This window comes from Lithobates pipiens, unplaced genomic scaffold (genome assembly GCF_037356315.1).
Source record: "Lithobates pipiens isolate NorthernLeopardFrog02 unplaced genomic scaffold, aLitPip1_a1.2 Scaffold_104, whole genome shotgun sequence".
Lineage (NCBI taxonomy): Eukaryota > Metazoa > Chordata > Amphibia > Anura > Ranidae > Lithobates > Lithobates pipiens.
The window spans coordinates 197,587-216,066 of record NW_027507691.1 but is presented as its reverse complement, the minus strand read 5'-3'; the positions used below and the strand labels follow the sequence as shown (position 1 = coordinate 216,066).

At 44.1% G+C, this 18,480-nt stretch overlaps 1 protein-coding gene across 4 annotated transcripts in view; it reads left to right on the top strand.

Moving 5' to 3' along the window:
• LOC143958355 (SUMO-interacting motif-containing protein 1-like) overlaps nt 1-18,480 on the top strand; it is a 114,128-nt gene that overhangs the window by 45,100 nt on the left and 50,548 nt on the right. For all 4 annotated transcript variants that reach the window (XM_077467812.1, XM_077467809.1, XM_077467810.1 and 1 more), the window contains one exon: nt 11,084-11,153. In XM_077467812.1, the coding sequence (XP_077323938.1) occupies nt 11,084-11,153 (70 nt within the window). The remainder of the gene's footprint in view (nt 1-11,083; nt 11,154-18,480) is intronic.

Genomic DNA, 18,480 nt, shown 5'->3' with positions numbered 1-18,480 from the left:
CCAGTCACAGATCTCAATCTAATACAGCACCTTTGTTATGTGGTGGAACAGGAGATTCACATGGATGTGCAGTCGACAAATCTGCAGCAACTGCATGATGCTATTGTGTCACTATGGACCAAAATCTGAGTAATGTTTCCAATACCTTGTTGAATCTATGCCACTAATGAAGGCAAAGGGGGGGGTGCAACCCAGTACTAGCAAGGTGTAACTAATAAAGTGGTTGTGTACCCCCTTTGTATAGTAAATGGCACTGGTTGGTATCTTTCCACAGTAAGTGATCATAGTATAACCACAAATTTTACTTTAAAAAATACTTTATCATTTATGAATTGATGGCATCAAAACCTCAGTGCAACAATATCTTGCATTAACCAATCCTAATGCCTCTACCAGCAGTCTTAAAGTTAATAAAGGTTTGGGGAAGTGTTATACTACAAAATTTAACCAAAACAAATGCTATGCCCTCCCTAAGAATCGCTCATGGATTCAACTGGGATAAAGCCTCAACCTATTTAGGGATTCGACTCTCCTTCCCTCTAACCAAAATGAGGCTAATTTTCCCCACCCTTTTTAGAACAAGTCAACAAAGACCTGTTAAATATACAGAACCCCTCTCATGGGTTGGAAGAATTACTGCTTTCAAAATGCAAACTGCTGAAAATCTTGTACTACTTTTTTGATCTCTACCTATCCTGATCCCTTTTTTTTTTTTTTTTTTTTTTATAGGAAACTGCCACTCTAGGTTTTCTTAATTCTACCCACCACTAAATCTTCAGGGGGAATGAACCTACCAGACATTAAAAGCTATTACTGTGCTTCCTTATTGGACCAGATGAAATTTTGGTTCTCTGCATCGGAAGACAAATTGTGGTTGAGCTTAGAGAGGCCATCAAAAGATATGATCTTTATGCTCTAGCAATGGCCAACTCTATACTTCCAAAGGTTACAATACCCCATCTGCTTTGTATCAGATCTACACTAATGACATGGAAGCGCGTGCTTTCTAAAACTAAAGATATGGAAGACAGGGCTAAAGTACTTATTCCAATCGGTGCAGTAATTTGTAGAATTCGCCTATCTGTATATTGGATTAAAAAGGGCTACCGTTTTATAAAAACCTATGTTTGCATTACAAGTCTATAGTCTTGCGCAAGCTTTGAAAGTATACCTGATTAAAAAAACTTTAATAATAATATAAAAATCCGTTCAATGTGGCAATTCCTTACTCTGCAAAAGCTGACAGTAATTTCCCTTTTCTATGAAATGACTGCCCACTCAAATGGACAAACGCTCATGATTAAGTGGGAGACTTGGCTCAAGAATTCTCTCAGGATCAATGGCAGAAATCCATTCAGAGATCTAGTAAATCCTCCTCCTATTGAACACTGGGACAACACCCAAAATGGTAAATAGATGGTACTTCATACAAACTATCAAATGTACTCTTCTGCATCCGACATATGTTGGAGATGCAATGAACAAACTGGCAACCTTTTTGCACATTTTATGGAGCTGTAAAAGCTTGCATGGCTTTTGGGAAATCGGTAGCATCTTGGCAGATCTTACAGGACACCTAACCAAGCTACAGCCTTACTGGGATTAAATCTTAAAATATATTCCATAACATGTATAGAAACAGTGGTTCATGCATTAAAAGCAGCAAGGCTCACAACCAGCCTGTAGAAATCCATTGACACACCTAATTTAGCAACTGTTCTATACAGACTAAATGCTCAATACGAATTAATGCTGGCATATAAGACTCCACCATTACTTAAAAAAAAAGCATACTTGGTTATCTCATCCTAGTTCTTCTAAATACTTAAAGGAGTCTAACTTGTAACATAATGTTGATCCTCGGTTTATTTTTGATGTGATTTCTTGGTTTTGTTCAGGGCCCCCCCTTCTTTCTTTGAGTTTGAGTAACTATGTCCAGTCCATGCCTACAGTTTGAACCCATTAGGTGTAGGATGGTCAGGATATCAAGTTGTATAATGGTACACCAATCTTTCTAACCTATTGTAGCTATCCTTCCCATTGACTAATGTAGATGGCAATTTGTATTGCTTGTTATATATTAAAAATGCCTAGTTTTTTAAATGGAAATAATAAAAAAACTCATGGTGCATAAAAACATACCAGTTAAGACATGGGTAGTGTGGGCTAGTAACAAAGTCTTAGCAGGCACCAACATCCCTGCCTAGCATATTTATACAGGAAAAATTTGGACGATTTTTTTATTTTTTGGGGTGGTGCATTTTTACAACAAATCGCACCAAGAAATCATTTAAAAGTTTAACATGTTTTATTAATACATGGTTAAGTGTGTATGTATTGCATGGCAGGTTATCACTTTATCATGCCAAGGGTGACCTATTCAGACTAGGTGATATGATTTAATCCTTGTTTCTCCCCAAAAGGGCTTCCTCGGGGGGATTGATTTCAAAGGGTCATCACTGAACAGAATCTTCCAAACAGACACCAAAGGACAACAGGACAAACTGCAGCCCCAGAGGGCCCACAGAGACCATGAGAATAAACTAATGTAACATTAAATGAGGGTACCAAATATAGGAGAAGAAATTGTGACAGCCAGCCAGAAAAGGGGCTTAACCATGTTATCGAATATATAATGGTGACCCTCGAGCTTCCCGAAGCTCGAGGGTCACCATTATATATTCGATAACGTGGTTAAGATGTTTAATATATAAAAGTTCAAACTTGGGATAAATATAAAGGCACATTTTGGTAATGCAGGCATACCCCACTTAAGTACACAATGGGGTTTATTTACTAAAGCTGGAAAGTGCAAAATCAGGCTCACTTCTGCATAAAAACAAATGAGCTTCTAACCCCAGCTTATTCAATTGAGCTTTGGTAATAAAACTTGGAAGCTCATTGGTTTCTATGCAGAAGTGAGGATGATTTTGCACTTTCCAGCTTTAGTAAATAAACCCCATTGTGTACTTAAAAGTGGGGTATGCCTTTTACAGTCTAAATTAAGCTGAAGAGGGGCATCAACCGAGAGAGTATGAGCCCACCTTGCAAAAAGTACCAGGACTAGACCTGCACATTACTTGACTGGAAAACCGATTACACTCCCAGTTTCCCCTGCCTGGCCTGTAGGAGGACCACAGATGAGGACAGCACAGTGAAAGGGTAAATACAAGATGACGCCTCAAGGGCACAACTCTCTAAACTCAACAAAAAAAGCATAGCATATAGAAGGGAAGGGGTTAAAATGTATGTAATAGTGTACCCAATATGCTGGAGCATTATGTAGTGACCCAGAACTTTGAACCCTTTTTACAAAGTGCTCCCAGAGTACAGATTCCCCCAGCTGTAGATATTGTATACATATGGCCCTAGAATACAGTACAGAATGTTGCACCTGCTTGAAGTGGCCCTTGTTAATCTAATAAACCACAAACCATTCATAATTTAACCACTTAAGCACCGGAACAATTTGCAGCCAAAGGACCAAGCCCCTTTTTTTGCAATTCGGCACTGCGTCGTTTTAACTGACCATTGCGTAGTCGTGACGTGGCTCCCAAACAAAATTGGTGTCCATTTGACCCGATCGCGGGACACCAGCGGTGATCGGGTTCGCTGGTTCCGCAGACACTGTCACGGAGCTCAGGACCGGGTCAGGAGCACGCCGCCAGTGGTTTGCTCCCAACCCATGGCTGGGCACTTAAAGCAACGTACAGGTACATGCTTGTGCTCAGCTGTGCCGTTCTGACGTATATGTGCAGGAAGCGGTCATTAAGTGGTTAAAACTCAAGGACACATATGCCCCCTTCAACTATAAAGAAAGGGGGGCCACAAAAATGTATTAATACGAATATATACTTTTTATGGCTTTTATTTGGAAGCGTTTTTTATTTTTAATAGATTTACAAGGTTCTTTGGTGTATTCTAGGACAATCTGCATCTTTACAGCTGGGGGAATCTGTACTTCATGGGACTGCTTTAAAGGTACAAAATTCTCTGGGTTGCTGCAGTGTACCTAATATGCTGGATTTTTTTATTTTACTTATATTTTGTTCAGAGATTGGAGTTCTGCCGTTAAGGCTTCTTGTATTGGCTCTTTCGTTTGTGCAGGCCTCCTTATCCCTGCCATCTTCCCAAAGGCCAGGCGAGGGAGCTGGTGGGAGTGGAATTCATATCCCAGTCAGGGAATGTATATGCAGGTCTCTATTCTATTTCTACAAGGTGGGCTTTATTTTTAATATTCTTTCCTCTTCCTACAACCACCTAACAATTCCCTGTAGAAACCTTTGCCACCTTGACCCTTCTCTAATCTGCTACTGAACACTTCTGACAATCTCATCCCAGTCCTGCCCCAATTTAGCCATTCTGTCTACTATACTTCACTGTCATCCTTCCTGGATACACTGGCCCCCTCACTACACACAATCGGGCCCCAACCCCTAAGACTAATTAGGATTCCACCGATGCCACTTTTCATACAGGCACCGATGACTGGCACTTGCTGGTGATCATTGATTTACTACACTGATAGGTGGAATTGATTGGTAGGCAGTGGCACTCTGATGCCTGGCATAAAAAATAAAATCGACACTATAGAGTATACAAGAACCCATCTTGATGCACCCTGTACTTGGCCTCAGTAAGCCTAGTCAGAATGCAGCAGTGGCCATCGTGTTACACCCAGCCCATATAGTTAACTAATTATATGGGCTAGATGTAACAAGATGTCCACCGTGGCCTTGTGACTGCAGGGAGTGCTAAAGTAAACATTGCAGTGTACAGTCTGATGGAGTCACAGGCCCTCCCTTCCAATAATGGTTTTGACCGCCTGGGTCACGGATTCTGATGGGCAGCTGTGACCCACACCCCTGCCCCAGCCGACTTGCAATCCACTCCGCCCATGTATTTCCGGGATGCTAACATGAAGCATTGGAAGCATTTGCTGAGTATAAATACTCAGTATCAGTACCACTACTGGTATCGGTGCAACTCTACTTAAAACCTTTGCAAACTGGACACAAAGTTTGAAAAAAACATAGCCAAGTTCTTGAGTGCCTGTGGCATAAGACAGTTTCAAAGATTTCAACCAATACATATCTGCCCTCCAAAAATACAATTCCTGCCTCCTCACTGCCAAGCAGATCAATTTTTTTTTTTTTTTTTTTTTTTTTTTTTCACTCATTAAAACCTATCCTATCCCCGTTAACTTTTTACCTTTTTAACTTTGTCCTCCTGCCTCCACCCACTAACTCCCTGACCAGAAGATTGCCAATCGCTTAAAACATAAGATTGATGCAATTCATGAAGAGAGCTCTGCTGTACAGATACCTTCTCCACTTAACACTCCACGTCCACAGGTATAATCATTACTTCCTCCTTTCAACCCCGCTGCTATAGATGAGGTTGCTAAGCTTTTCTCCAATGTCCACCTGCCTCCTGCACCCTGTTCCCTCGCAAATGCAACAGTCACTCTCTGGCTCTATGCTACTCTCTAACTCATATCTTCAATCTTTCCCTCTTCTGGCATCATCCCCCAACTCTAAAGCATGCACTAGTCACCCCATACTTTAAAATCCCTCATTGGCCCCTATCAAGCTAAACCTATGCCCCACTTGCTCCCCCTTTTTAGCCAAACTTCTTGAATGTCTGGTCTACAACCAATTGAGCGACCACCTTGCCAAGAATAACCTTCTGAATTCCACCCTTAACACTCCATGAAAACTGCTCTCTTCCTAAAACTCAAATGATCTGCAAAAGGCGAAATCCAATGGACACTATTCTGTACTCATACCCCTGGACCTCTTTGCTGCCTTTTGACACAGTGGACCATCTCCTCAAACTCCAAGCCTTTGGTCTCTGACTGTACTCTTTGGTTTTCATCCTATTTATCCAACCGCACCTTTACTTGCAAGTCTACTTCCTCCTGTCCTCTCCCTTTTTCTCTGTTGGGGTACCCCACGGTTCTGTTCTTGGACCTTATTCTCCATCTATACCTCCTTGGGTCAGGCAGCCTCCCATGGCTTCCAATACAGTCTCTATGCTGACCACATCCAAATCTCTCTACCCCTCAGCTAACGCCTTCAGTCTCCATGTATCACTAATTTACTAACTGACATATCGGCACGGATGTCGCACCACTTAATCAATCCAAAACTAAACATGTGGTTTTGTTTTTCACCCCTGCGTGCATCTTTCCCTGATTTTCTGATCAATAGCACTACTATCAGCCTGTCCCCATATGCCAAGGGTCTAGGTGTAATTCTGGACTCTGACCTATCCTTACAGTCCAATGACAACCTAAACCTACAATCTCTCCAGAATACGCCAACTTCTAACAAATGATCGCACAAAGCTCCTAGTTCACTCCCTAGTCATCTCCTGACTTGACTACTGCAACTCCCTGCTCACTGGATTACCTTTTTACATAGGCTATCCCCCCCTTCAGTCCATAAATGCTGCTGCGCAGCTCAGCCGCCTTACCAACTGTTCAGTGTCTGCTACTCTTCTGTCAGTCCCTTCGGCTTCCACTTGCTCAATTGAATTCAAAATACTAACCCCTTACAAAGCATCCAACTCTGCCCCCAGCTACATCACTAATCTAGTTTCAAAATACCAACCAGATCGCTTTGTTCCTCCCCAGACTTCCTGCTCTCTAGTTCCCTTGTCTCATCCTTCCATGCTTTCCTCTGGGTCTTTTCCTGAACCTCTCCTAACCTATGGCACTCCCTATCCCAATCTGTCTGCTTTTCATTGATCCCTGAAAACCCATATCTTCACAGAACCATGTTCTGCCCCTACCTACCAAACTGTACTTTGATTTTCCTCCATCAGATCATCCCCCCCCACAGTTTAAAAAAAAAAAGTTATCACTTGATCCTCCCTCCTAGATCGTGGGGTCCTCTGATTCCTCTTGTATGGAATTGTAACCCATTGATCAGCTTTCGCTGTGTAATCGGTGAAGTGAGCTGGTGGCATGCATGCATGCGCACCCCCTACCCGGAAGAGTCTGTGTTCCAGTAAAGCTGCTATAGGGTGGCCTATTGTGGCATGACCTCTGCAAGGTCGCTCAGTTCTGACTGGACATCATATGACGGCCAGCAGGATAAGCCACTTATGCACTGATCGGTGGTTTGCTGCTCTGACACACTGCATCTCCGATCTCTTCCCTGGTAGTGCATCAGAAGAAAACAATCCACTATATGGGTGATAAAGCAGTGTCAAAAGATCTCTGGGATAATGTGGCACAAGTCGGATACAACTTATGCCTAGCTGCATAGTGGAGGTTATTTGGTACAACACAGACCCTCCCTGGTTTAGGATGTCTCTCCAGACTGGATTAAGGCGCCATGAGGAAACTTGTCAGAGGCTACCAAGAGGCCTACAGCAACGCTAAAGCAGTTACAGGAGTCTGAGTAGTCCTTGTGTGCCTAATGGCAACAATATCCATTCTCCACTAATGTGGCTTGTATGGGAGGTTTGCAAGTAGGGCCGCATGCAGTCGCGATGCAGCCTAAAGATTCTAAGGCTACATGGGGGGAAAAAGTGTTGTCAGATGGGAATAAATTTAAAGTGGTTGTAAACCCCCCTGGCGAACTTTACTGCATGTAAAGCTATTTGCAATCCCTTACTTGCAGGGGCGGACTGACAACTCATTGCGTCCCTGGACAATAGGAGAAGATTATGGGGCACCCAGGCAATAGATCACGGGGGCCACACAGTATACACACTGAAAAGGTACTGGAGAGGCGGGACAGCTATAATAGATTTTTTTTTTTTTTTTTTTTTTGATTTTTACATACTGCCTCTGGTTTTGAGGCTGGCATCCCTGATCCTTCAGACTAGAATACTGCAATCACTGAGCAGCAAATGATATCACCTGTGATGTATTTCATTTATCTTGCAAATCTGGCCTGTTACTGGGCCCTGAGGACAGGGTTGATGACCACTGCTGTATAGGACCAAAGATCAGGGAGGTGTGGGGGTACCTAACCTTATCTGTTATCACCAGGCAGCACAACTTGTGCAGCTCTCCATTATCTACTCTAAAAATGCACACCCGGACTGGGTACATATGGAGCGACAAGCTGTTCCCTGGTATACTCGACTATATCCTAGGGTCTTCGACTAAATCTAGGCCTGACACACTCCCACTCCCTTGTGTTATGGGACCCTCTCAAATCCAATCCTCAATTGGTGTCGCATTGACACCCATTATCTCACATCTTCTGCAATCCTCTGTTCCCGCCTGGGATGGACATAAAAGCATTCCAGTGGTGGTTAGATAAAAGGACGTATAGGATAAGACATTTTATTAACCCTTCAGGACCCCTCACTTTGACCCATTGCGTTGACAATCTCGACATGCCCAGCACGGAAAAATTCAAATATAGACAAATTGTCCACTTTCTCCAGTCCCTTCGGTCACCCAATACTACCCTGCTTTCGGTCAGATTATGAAAGGTGGTGTGGTCAGGCTGTGGAGCAGAGGGATGGGATTACAGTGATTTACTAAGGCCTAGCCAAGGCTGGCACCAAATGACTCTATATGAAGGACTGGGAGAGTGATCTGCAGTGCTCGTGGGGTATTGCAGACGAACAGAGTTTCTACTGCAGTATCTAAGGGCATCTTAAATATGTTAGTTGAAGCAAACATGAAAGCTCTCATGAGGTTGTACATGGTCCCCCTCAAACTTTCCAAAATCTACCCTACTGCCTCTCCCTTATGCTTCCGCAATTGTGGAAATATTGGGTCTATGATGCACATCTGGTGGGACTGTCCCAAGATCAGGGGACTCTGGCATAAGATATTTCGTGTCATTAGGAAAATTACGGATGTACCAATCCAAAAATCTCCTCACCTAGCTCTTAACTTTCCATGCCCAAAAACCCCACGATTAGCCCAACGTCATCTTATGTTCATTTTTTTTCTTCTTGATTACGCTCACGATTGCACATGCTTGGCAAAAACCGACGGTTTCCTTTTTTGGGTTAAAAAAGATCATGGATCATGGGCCAGGAAAAAACGGTGAGCATCCTTGACGCCACCACTAAACACGATGCTATCTGGGCTCCATGGACTAGATGCATATCTCTACTGCTCACCACTTATTCTTCATCCGGGTTTCCGTGGCTGAGTACCACACTATCTCATGATGTCTCCTCTTCTCTACCCTCTTTTCTTTCTTTTCCTCTCTTGTACTGTCTATCACCATCCAATAGGTTGTACTACTTAAACATCATTGAGACGTCACCACTGCCTTTGACCGCATGCCAGAGACTTCTTTAGTAAACTACGAAAGTTTATTTGCTGTTTGGATTACTTGTTCAAGTGCCTGTAATTTTTGATCTTTCACATGTTACTATAACCTTACTCTCTAATACTCATTCTAACAGCCTAGGCACAGTCTTCATGCCAGCAATTGGTATTTAGATTAATTTTATTTTTTCCTCCTGTAAGGTTATGCTTCACGCTTCGTAAACTATGTGCTATGACGCATGATGATCGGCCCCACCTGGGGGAGGGCTGTACTTCCATTCCCAGCACAGCTAGATCCTTTGAGGGGTGTTGGGTTGGGGGTGTGACCCCTCTAGTCGAGGTCGACCTTATTAGATTTAACATACTATACACATTACGTAGCCCTCTTTCGTTATGTCATTTGTTGTTATCTCGGTAATTGTCTCAATATGCTTTTACCTGTATTCGTTAACCATCTTTTGTTAAATACCTCCAATAAAAATCTATTAAAAGTAAAAATGTCACTGTGCTGTTTAGGAGATATTGCAGATATGTTTTCAGTGACGTCACTCACGCATGCTCCTTTTTTGTCCCTTGTTTACAGCACACTCAGATGTCAGTCTAGTCATCTTTGCCATGCCTCTGATGGCAGAGCTGCACGGCATCACAATCCCACGTGATCCTGGTGTTCTTGAAACGCCCCATTTGGGCAGCTACATCACAGGGGGTGTGAACAAGGACATTCATGTTTAACACTGGAAATTTACATGTGTACTCTTATTGACTTGCCGGCAGTTGCCATGGTAATGGCATACTAAAACTAGGCTTGATTACTCTTTACTGAGCATGCCCGAGATTCTGGCTTGTTGAGGGAGAAATGGGCGGAAGTACAGATGAGGCTGGGGGTTACAAACATGGCACTGACTTGGGCAGAAGCAGAGAGCTGCAGAAACTGTATGAAAGATCCTAGAACACTAATTCTTATCCTGCTGACTTTATAAATGCTATACTTGGTGGCCATATGATTACTGGGAATATTTCTGGGTTTACTTCCTCTTTAATTTAACTTCAGCACCAATCAATATGTCTCTCAGAAATCTAATACAGTTCACATCCAATTAACACTATTCCTATAGTAAAGCATGGAGGTGGTAAATTCCTGTTATGGGAGTGGTTCTCTGCAGCAGGGACTGATGCACTTGTCAGGATAGAAAGAAAAAAACAGATGGGGTAAAATGCAATCAAGTTCTTGAGGAAAATCTGCCAGTTTTTTTTTTTTTTTTTTTTTATTGGGAAGGAGATTTACCTTCCAACATGAGAATAACCCATAGCACACAGCAAAAATGATCAGTGTTTGAAGGAGAAAAGTGAATGTCCTTGCATGGCCTGGTCGGAGCCCAGACTTAAACCCCATTGAAAATCTGGAATGAATTGAAGACTGCAGTCCACGAACTGTCACCATCACATTTAACTGAGCTTCTGCAGTTCTGCAAAAAGTGGGCAAATATTGCAGTCTATATGTACAAATATGTATGCATGTTCTGTTTATAAAGGCAAAAGGTGGTTCAACAAAATACTGTAAGGTTTTTACAACTCAGTGATTCATTTTGTTTTTTCTGACATGGTGTTCTAGCTTACACTTGGATGTTAGAAGTTGCACTAGTAAATTTAGCTGGCTAAAACTTCTCTTCAGGCTGCAACAAAATGAGTATTTTAAGAGGGGGGGGGGGGGGGAGAGATTCTCTTCTATACCCACTGTACCCACAGGTAGTTTCTCCACCTTACTGAGATGTTCCCACACTAGGCATTATAGCTTGTGTTCTACACTAACTGATTTTCTTTTTCTTTCAGGCTGCATCCAGCTTCTGTGAATACAGTGGCCTGGGATTGGAGTCTCCTCTCTGGGGTGATGGAAAGAAAGGTACGTCTATCAGCGGTCTCCAACCTTTTAGGCACCAAGGACCGTTTTTCATGGCAGCCAATTTTCCCAGGGATGTGTTTGTGGGGATGGGAGAGGATGTTCAGTGTCTGTCCTTGGGCCCCCTTCACAGCACAGTCCCCTTTATATCAGTACCCTTTTATTTTACAGTGCCCCTATAAATCGCATCTCTCCCTCTCCCTCTCCCCTCTCCCCCTCTCCCCTCCCCTCTCCTCTCCCCCTCCTCCTCCCTCTCTCTCTCACAACACTTAGAAGCTTATGCGTCACATCACCCACTCTTCTAACCACTTGACAAAGCTCTCTCTCTCTCTCTCTCTCCTCTCCCTCTCCCTCTCCTCTCTCCCTCTCCCTCTCCTCTCCCTCTCCCTCTCCCTCTCCCTCTCCCTCTCCCTCTCCCTCTCCCTCTCCCTCTCTCTCCTCTCCCTCTCCCTCTCCCTCTCCCTCTCTCTCTCTCTCTCTCTCTCTCTCTCTCTCTCTCTCTCCCTCTCTCTCTCTCTCTCTCTCTCTCTCTCTCTCTCTCTCTCGTCCAGAGGCTTTGCTCAGCCTGTGTCCTCTATTGACTCTCCCCACCCAACAAATGTCGTCTGGGCAGAGGAGCCCCCCCCCACCCCCCCGCCTTCTTCTAGGACATTGTTGGGTGGGGCGGAGGACACAGGCATGGCCACACTGCAGATGGTGAGCTGTCATGAAAACCCTGTGCGGAATGCAGTCACCGCTCATCTCCCACTGTGTGGCCCAGTCATCTACAGGCTGTACACCGGCACTGACCTGGGGGTTGGGCACCCTTGGTCTGTCTTCTTCAGATTAACCTTTAAAACATTTGTACACTTAGATTTTTCACAAGCTGCATATTCATTATCAGACATTTAAAGCGTAAGTGCCGCCAAAATCAAACAAATTGGCATAGGGATGTCATTTAGTCACTAGGATGTGTTCCCTACTTGTATTCCTCTGTTGATGAACCTCCCTGTAGGTTTATCTGCTCCCAGCCAGATGGTGTTCTTTTTCAAAAAAATACTGAGATGGCCAACTATCCCCAATATTACCATATATGTGATCTTTTATTTTGCTGCCACCATATGAACTTTTGTATACTAATTGTTAAAATTCAAACAAATTTGACAAGAGATGGCCAACTAGATTTATGGAGACTGCTACTTTGGATTGTGAAGTCACATTGGAGAGGGCAGTGTTATTCAGGTTGACTCACTCCTGTGCCATGGTGACCTTTTTGCAGGCATTCCCTGGACTGGATGGCAGGGATGTTCATCCTGAAGGGCGATGGCTCTTTTGAAATGCTAATCGCTTATGTTCAGCATAGTCAATGGAAGTTCTTCTCTCCTTTTGGGCAGATGGCATCCTCCACAAATCCATGTGGAAGGGACCCAGGTTTTCAGAATTGGGACACTTGTCTTCCTCCCACAGCAATGAGCAGAGCCAGAATGCAGGAAATTTTCAGCTGCACTCCATGCCATGTACCCACATAAGGCAAATTTCATGATTATCAGTTGCTGTAGCAGGCTTAGACACAAGCACCAGTGACTTGGCAGTAGCTAGATACTACTTTTATCACCTTCCTATTGTGCCCCCACAAGTTGTTTAGCAACAATTGTGTACTGTAGCATTGGGTTGCACTTGATATGGTAGCAGTTGCATGAGTATCTTTTGCATGAGGTGCAAGCATTTCAAATGATCTACTTACTAGGGCCTTTGTGCTATGTTGCAGGCCAAAGCCCCTGAGAAGAGTTCTCAATAGCAATACTGGGCTGTCAAAAAGTAAATGGCATGTTGCCAACTGAAGATGTGCAGGAGCTTTGAAAAGCCTCCATGGCATGCCAGGCTTTGAAGAGGAACAGACCTGGCTTTCTATAATGTACAAAGGCTTACAGACCAAAACTTGCTTTTTTTTTTTTTTTTTTTTTTCTTTAAAGAAACTATTGCTAATGAGTGGGCTGATCTATGCAAAATCATGACACAATCGCTAAAAGTTAGACAATCTGCCAAGTTTCTAAGATCGTTTCTCTTTTCTGGATACAGCTTGCTGCCAAGGTTTGTGTCCAGGGCCTGTCTTGATCAGTGCAGATCCCACCTTCTGTTAAAGACTTACATTTTTAAATCTCTTCTGTTTCTAAAAAGCTGATTTAACAAGTTTTCCATCATGATCAGCTTCTGTCAAAGGACATGAGGGACAACGGCCACCTTAGTTCTGATCAAAGGGGATAGTTACTTGGTTTACCACTCCCCCCCCCCTTTTAGTCTGTTCTGCCCATTCATAATGGCATTGTGGAAGCATTCTTGACTCTGAGATGCAAGGGAATTTAAGCAATTCCGTATTTGGACAGCCCACCTTTTTCCTTGTGTTCTACACCATCACTGCCAAAATTTGCAAACTGACATATGCAGTATCTCACAAAAGTGAGTACACCCCTCCATATTCTTGGAAAAAATTTTCTCTACATAAAGATGGCCTAGGGCAGTGATGGTGAACCTTGGCACACCCCAGATGTTTCAGAAACTACATTTCCCATGATGCTCATGCACTCTGCAGTGCAGTTGAGCATTATGGAAATGTAGTTCCAAAACATCTGGGGTGCCAAGGTTCGCCATCACTGGCCTAGGGTATAAGATGGCAAGACCCTGAAACTGAGCTGCAGCATGGTGACCAAGACCATACAGCGGTTTAACAGGACAGGTTCCACTCAGAACGTGAATCGCCATGCTCTGCGTCATATACAGAGTTTCTTTGGGAAATGGCATAGGAGTGCTGCCAGCCTTGCTGCAGAGGTTGAAGAGGTGGGGGTGGGTGTGTCAGCCTGTCGGTGCTCAGCCATAAGCTGTACACTGCATCAAATTAGTCTGCATGGCTGCTTTTCCAGAAGGATACAATGCTGTACCCAAACTAAATTCTGCATCCATTTTGCTTACACATAGAGCTTTTATTTTTGATGGTATTTGATTTGCCTCTGCGATTTATTTATTTTTGCGTTATAAGAAAAATCCAATAAACTAAATTTTTAGTCATACATTTAGGCTAAAATGTATTTCAGCCACATGTCTTTGGTAAAAAAAAAAGTCAATCGTATAATTGGTTTGCGCAAAGGTTATAGCATCTACAAACTAGGGTACATTTTCTAGAAATTGACATAGCATTTTTAGTTTGACTGCCTAGCTCATTTCTTGAGGTGCTAAAATGGCAGGGCAATACCTCCCATGACCCCATTTTGGAAAGGACACCCAAAGGAAATTGTGCCATCTGGGCATTCCATGGCCTCCAAAAAATAATAGGCAGTGAGGCGTGAAATCAAAAATGTACACCCTTAGCCTGAAGGTGGTGCTTGGTTTTGGGGTCCTGTATGCGGCTAGGCTCCCAAAGTCTCACATGTGGTATCCCTGTACTCGGGAGAAGCAACAGAATGTGTGCATTTTGTGGTGTAATTTCACATATGCCCATGGAATGTTTAAGCAATGTATCATTTAGTGACAACTTGTGCATAAAATTGCCTTTTTTCCTGCAACTTATGTCAAAATATAAAATATTCCATGGACTTGACATGCCTCTCGGCAAATAGCTTGGGGTGTCTATGTTCCAAAATGGGTCATTTGGGGGGAGGTGAACTCACAACACTTAGAAGCTTAGTGCGTCACATCACCCACTCTTCTAACCAACTTGACAAAGCCCTCTCTGACCCTTTCTTCTTCTCTCTCTCTCTCTCTCTCTCTCTCATTGAGATAGTGGAACTTTCACTATGGCCTCCTTCTGGATCAGACCTTTGAACGTATTCTGTTGGTAGCATCCTCTCTCGAGATGCTGTTAGTCTGGTTGTACAGAATTGGTCTCTTGGTGACCTTCTCTTGAATCTCCATTTGTGCCCCACCTGGACAGTAGCTACCGTCCACAGGTCCTTTATGGTTTCCATTCAGTCCCGACTTCTTTGGTGACTTTGGAAATGGCAGTCAAGTGTTTTTTATTTTTTTAATTTATTTTTTTTTTCTCAACGTTTTTCACCGAAGGGGATTTTACACCAGTTGGACAGGGCTTCAGCCAAAGCGCCCTTCTGGCCATCACTGAATTTAGCATTGGCTCTTGAAGCAGATTTTGTTATCCACGGTGGCTTCTGCGACAGTCGCCTGCAAGACTAAGCTCCTGGAGGGCTGAAATTGCCTTTACCTGTTCCACCCTCTGTCACCAGCTTCTCAGCATTAGAGGACCAGCTAGACATGGCCCTACCCATAGCTGCCAGTGCCACTGCTCGTCTACAAGCGCCCCCCTGCAGACAGGTAGGGTCTTTTGAGATCCAGGTTGATCTTTCTATCCAACACATCTTTAAATGTGACTGTCTTCTATTGGGAGTGTTGCGTGCCTAACTAGGTGCATCAGAGAGGAGTCTACCATTGGCGTGGTACTAGTGGGTTGATGTTGGGTTAGAAAAGCTCTATCCACTTAAAGAACCTATTACTGAGAATGGTCTTTCTCTAGCTTTTGCCACTCGTCCTTGATTAGATCTCAAAGGTCGTCAATGAATGGGAGTCTCCGGTTCTTAAGGTTTGGAAAATATTTCCTCAATTTGTGTGTAAACCACACACAATCGATTGCTTCCTTCACCGATTTCACAAATGGTTCAATTTGCGACAAATCAAAGCCGGGTGGATGTCTCTAGGTCATTATCAGAGGGAGTATCAGAAGAGGTGCTTTGTACAGGTCTGACCTTTGGACCTGCGATTTGGAGGTGATTCTCTAGCTGACTCCCTTGTGTCTAGCTTTGTCTCTGGTTGCTTCGTTGAAGCATGTGTGACAGGCTAGCTTGTCCGGAAGCGCTGTGGTGCCACAAATCCAGGAGGAGTTCCCAAATGGATGGACGCTGAGTGGGAGAATGCCTGCGTGCAGGAGATTTCCTGTGATAGGAGTGACTATGAAAGGCTTTGAATGGCTCCTGCTGCAATCTGAGCTGCTTTGCCTGTGGCTTGAGGGGCTCTTTCTTGAGTGCTACCTTCTTGAATGACTATCTGGAAGACCTGGTAGGGCTGTTCATTTAGACAGCATTAGTGACTGCTAAAGGATATGGAGCTGACCAGGTGGGTGGAGAGGGGGAGCAGAGTAAGACCAGATTCTCAGATGATTCAGCAATATGCAGATCGTTTCTCCCTTTTTGCAGAGCTCAGGGAAGAAACGGACAGCGCTTTTAAACTTGCGGCGGTGATGACGTCACGCTCGCATGTGCACTAGGGTTCCGTCCTGTCCGGCGCCATCTTGAAAGAGGATGCAATGGGCGAGATTCCGCTGTCTGCTCATGCGCAGAAGAGTTGAGACGATCGGCACTATGCACAGAGCAGTGTGGGACTACAGGGCTCAGTCGCTGTAAAAAAAAATGTCCCCAAGTGCTCAGAATGGGAAGGCTGGAGGCAGCTGCAGACAATAAACCTATTTAAGGTTTGTAAGGTGTTTAAACATACCCCTGAGACCATCAGAGTGGGGTTCCTTCCCTTAAGCTCGTTTAGAGGTTGTACAGGTAAGGACTTCCAGCCAGGAAAGGTTTGAACCTGGCTGGGGTGAGAGCGATAAGGGATGCATGTTCGGTCCTTGACAGGTGAGGAAAGAATACTGGGGCGGGAACGCTCTCATGGTTTAATGGCTACGTGATCCTATCAGGTTGCAGAGGCAGAGCCACAATCCATAGGCGTATGCTGTTATGATGCAACAGGAAAACTTAATCTGGGACACATCAACGCAGACAACTTGATGGAGTTAACAAGTCTGCAAAACTAAGTGGTTTACCAGGGCCCAATTTTGTAGACTATTGTATCCAGGGTCTCCATGAGGAAGACAGAGTTCATTGTTGAAATGCATGAACTGCAAGATCTGCTCATATCGTGCCCTGGTAATGGATACAGAACACTGGCATATGGTAAATTTGTGGACTAATGACCGCAACGTAATCATTTTAACGATGCCCAGAAAGGTCTTAAATTTAAAACCGTAATTGGTTTCCAATCTCTGGCAAGAGGACTGGGGATTAGCGATGATTTGACGGCATACAAATGACTTTGGTCCACAATAGATCTATAGAGATTTTTGGTGAAAAAGGCGAATAAAAATTGGGTGATGTAAAAACTTTCCACCTGAATGCCGGGTTGAATGGGGGGGAAGTACGGGTGCTGCAGAAGTGGTGGGTTCCCAATTATTGGTGAATGCAGCAGGAAGGGCACTATGGGCTCAATGGGCCTGTCTTTGTCTTGGTGGCAGTGGGACACTACTTGTGCTTGCCACCTCGCCAGCTTGAACTGCAGTTATGGGACTCCCCACAGGTTACTGCAGTGCTGGTTTAACTACGACCAGAGTGTACTAGGCAGCTGGTGCTTGCCAGCTCACCAGAAGCACTAGTACTTCTGCTCCATATGAGCCCTTCGGTTCTTGCACCTCAACACCAGAAGATCGGGGTCTGGTATGCCTGACCTTGGCAGGAACCACAACTGTCGTCAGAACTATGTCATGGAGCTGCTGTCTGCAGGATTGTATTCGGAGCCTGAATCCAACAGATGAGTGACTTCTTCTTCACGATCTGTCATGCTCAAACGTGTAGGCCTCTTCACTAGTGTACCTTTCGATTTGCCATTTTGGGCTCTAAATTTAAAGATGCACTAGTGAGACTCACGGGTAAAAATCTCCTAGGCTGTCAACTGTAACAAACGCTGCCAAAAAAACATTGACGATCGCAGGGATCATGCCTGTGCAAACGCTGCAGTTATGTGTTGTGCTTTGTAAGTGACAGTGATCGCTGCTGGTCAGAGGGGCAAAACGCAGGTGCTAGCAGGATCAGCCCAGATACCTGCTAACGCTGCATTTTTGGGAACCCTAAACTGCTGGGGACGCTGGTATAGATCAGGTATTGATCCGTTCACATACTATACCACTAAGGACGGTGTATGCTGTGTGCGTGTTAGCGTTACTGGCACTAATCTGACGCTGCCTGGGGCAACGCAGACCCTAAAAACTGATATCACCTGTCGGGCGATCAGGGGGTTAAAGTAACAAACGGCAGGTATAAAAAACTCACCAGTGATCCACCATATAGAAGTTGCGGGTGACGCTGGTTAAAGGGTTAACTAGGGGGCACTCTGGGTTAAAACCTTTTTATTAGGTAGTATATGGGGTAACCTGATGCTATAAAAAGTTGACGATGAACCTAAATGCCTACCTGGCTAACTAGCGTCACCTGTGACACTAATACGGCGGTTAGAAAATAGATTGCTTAGTGACACTGGTGATGGGGTGAAAGGGGTTAACTTGGGTGTGATCAAGGGGTTAAACCTT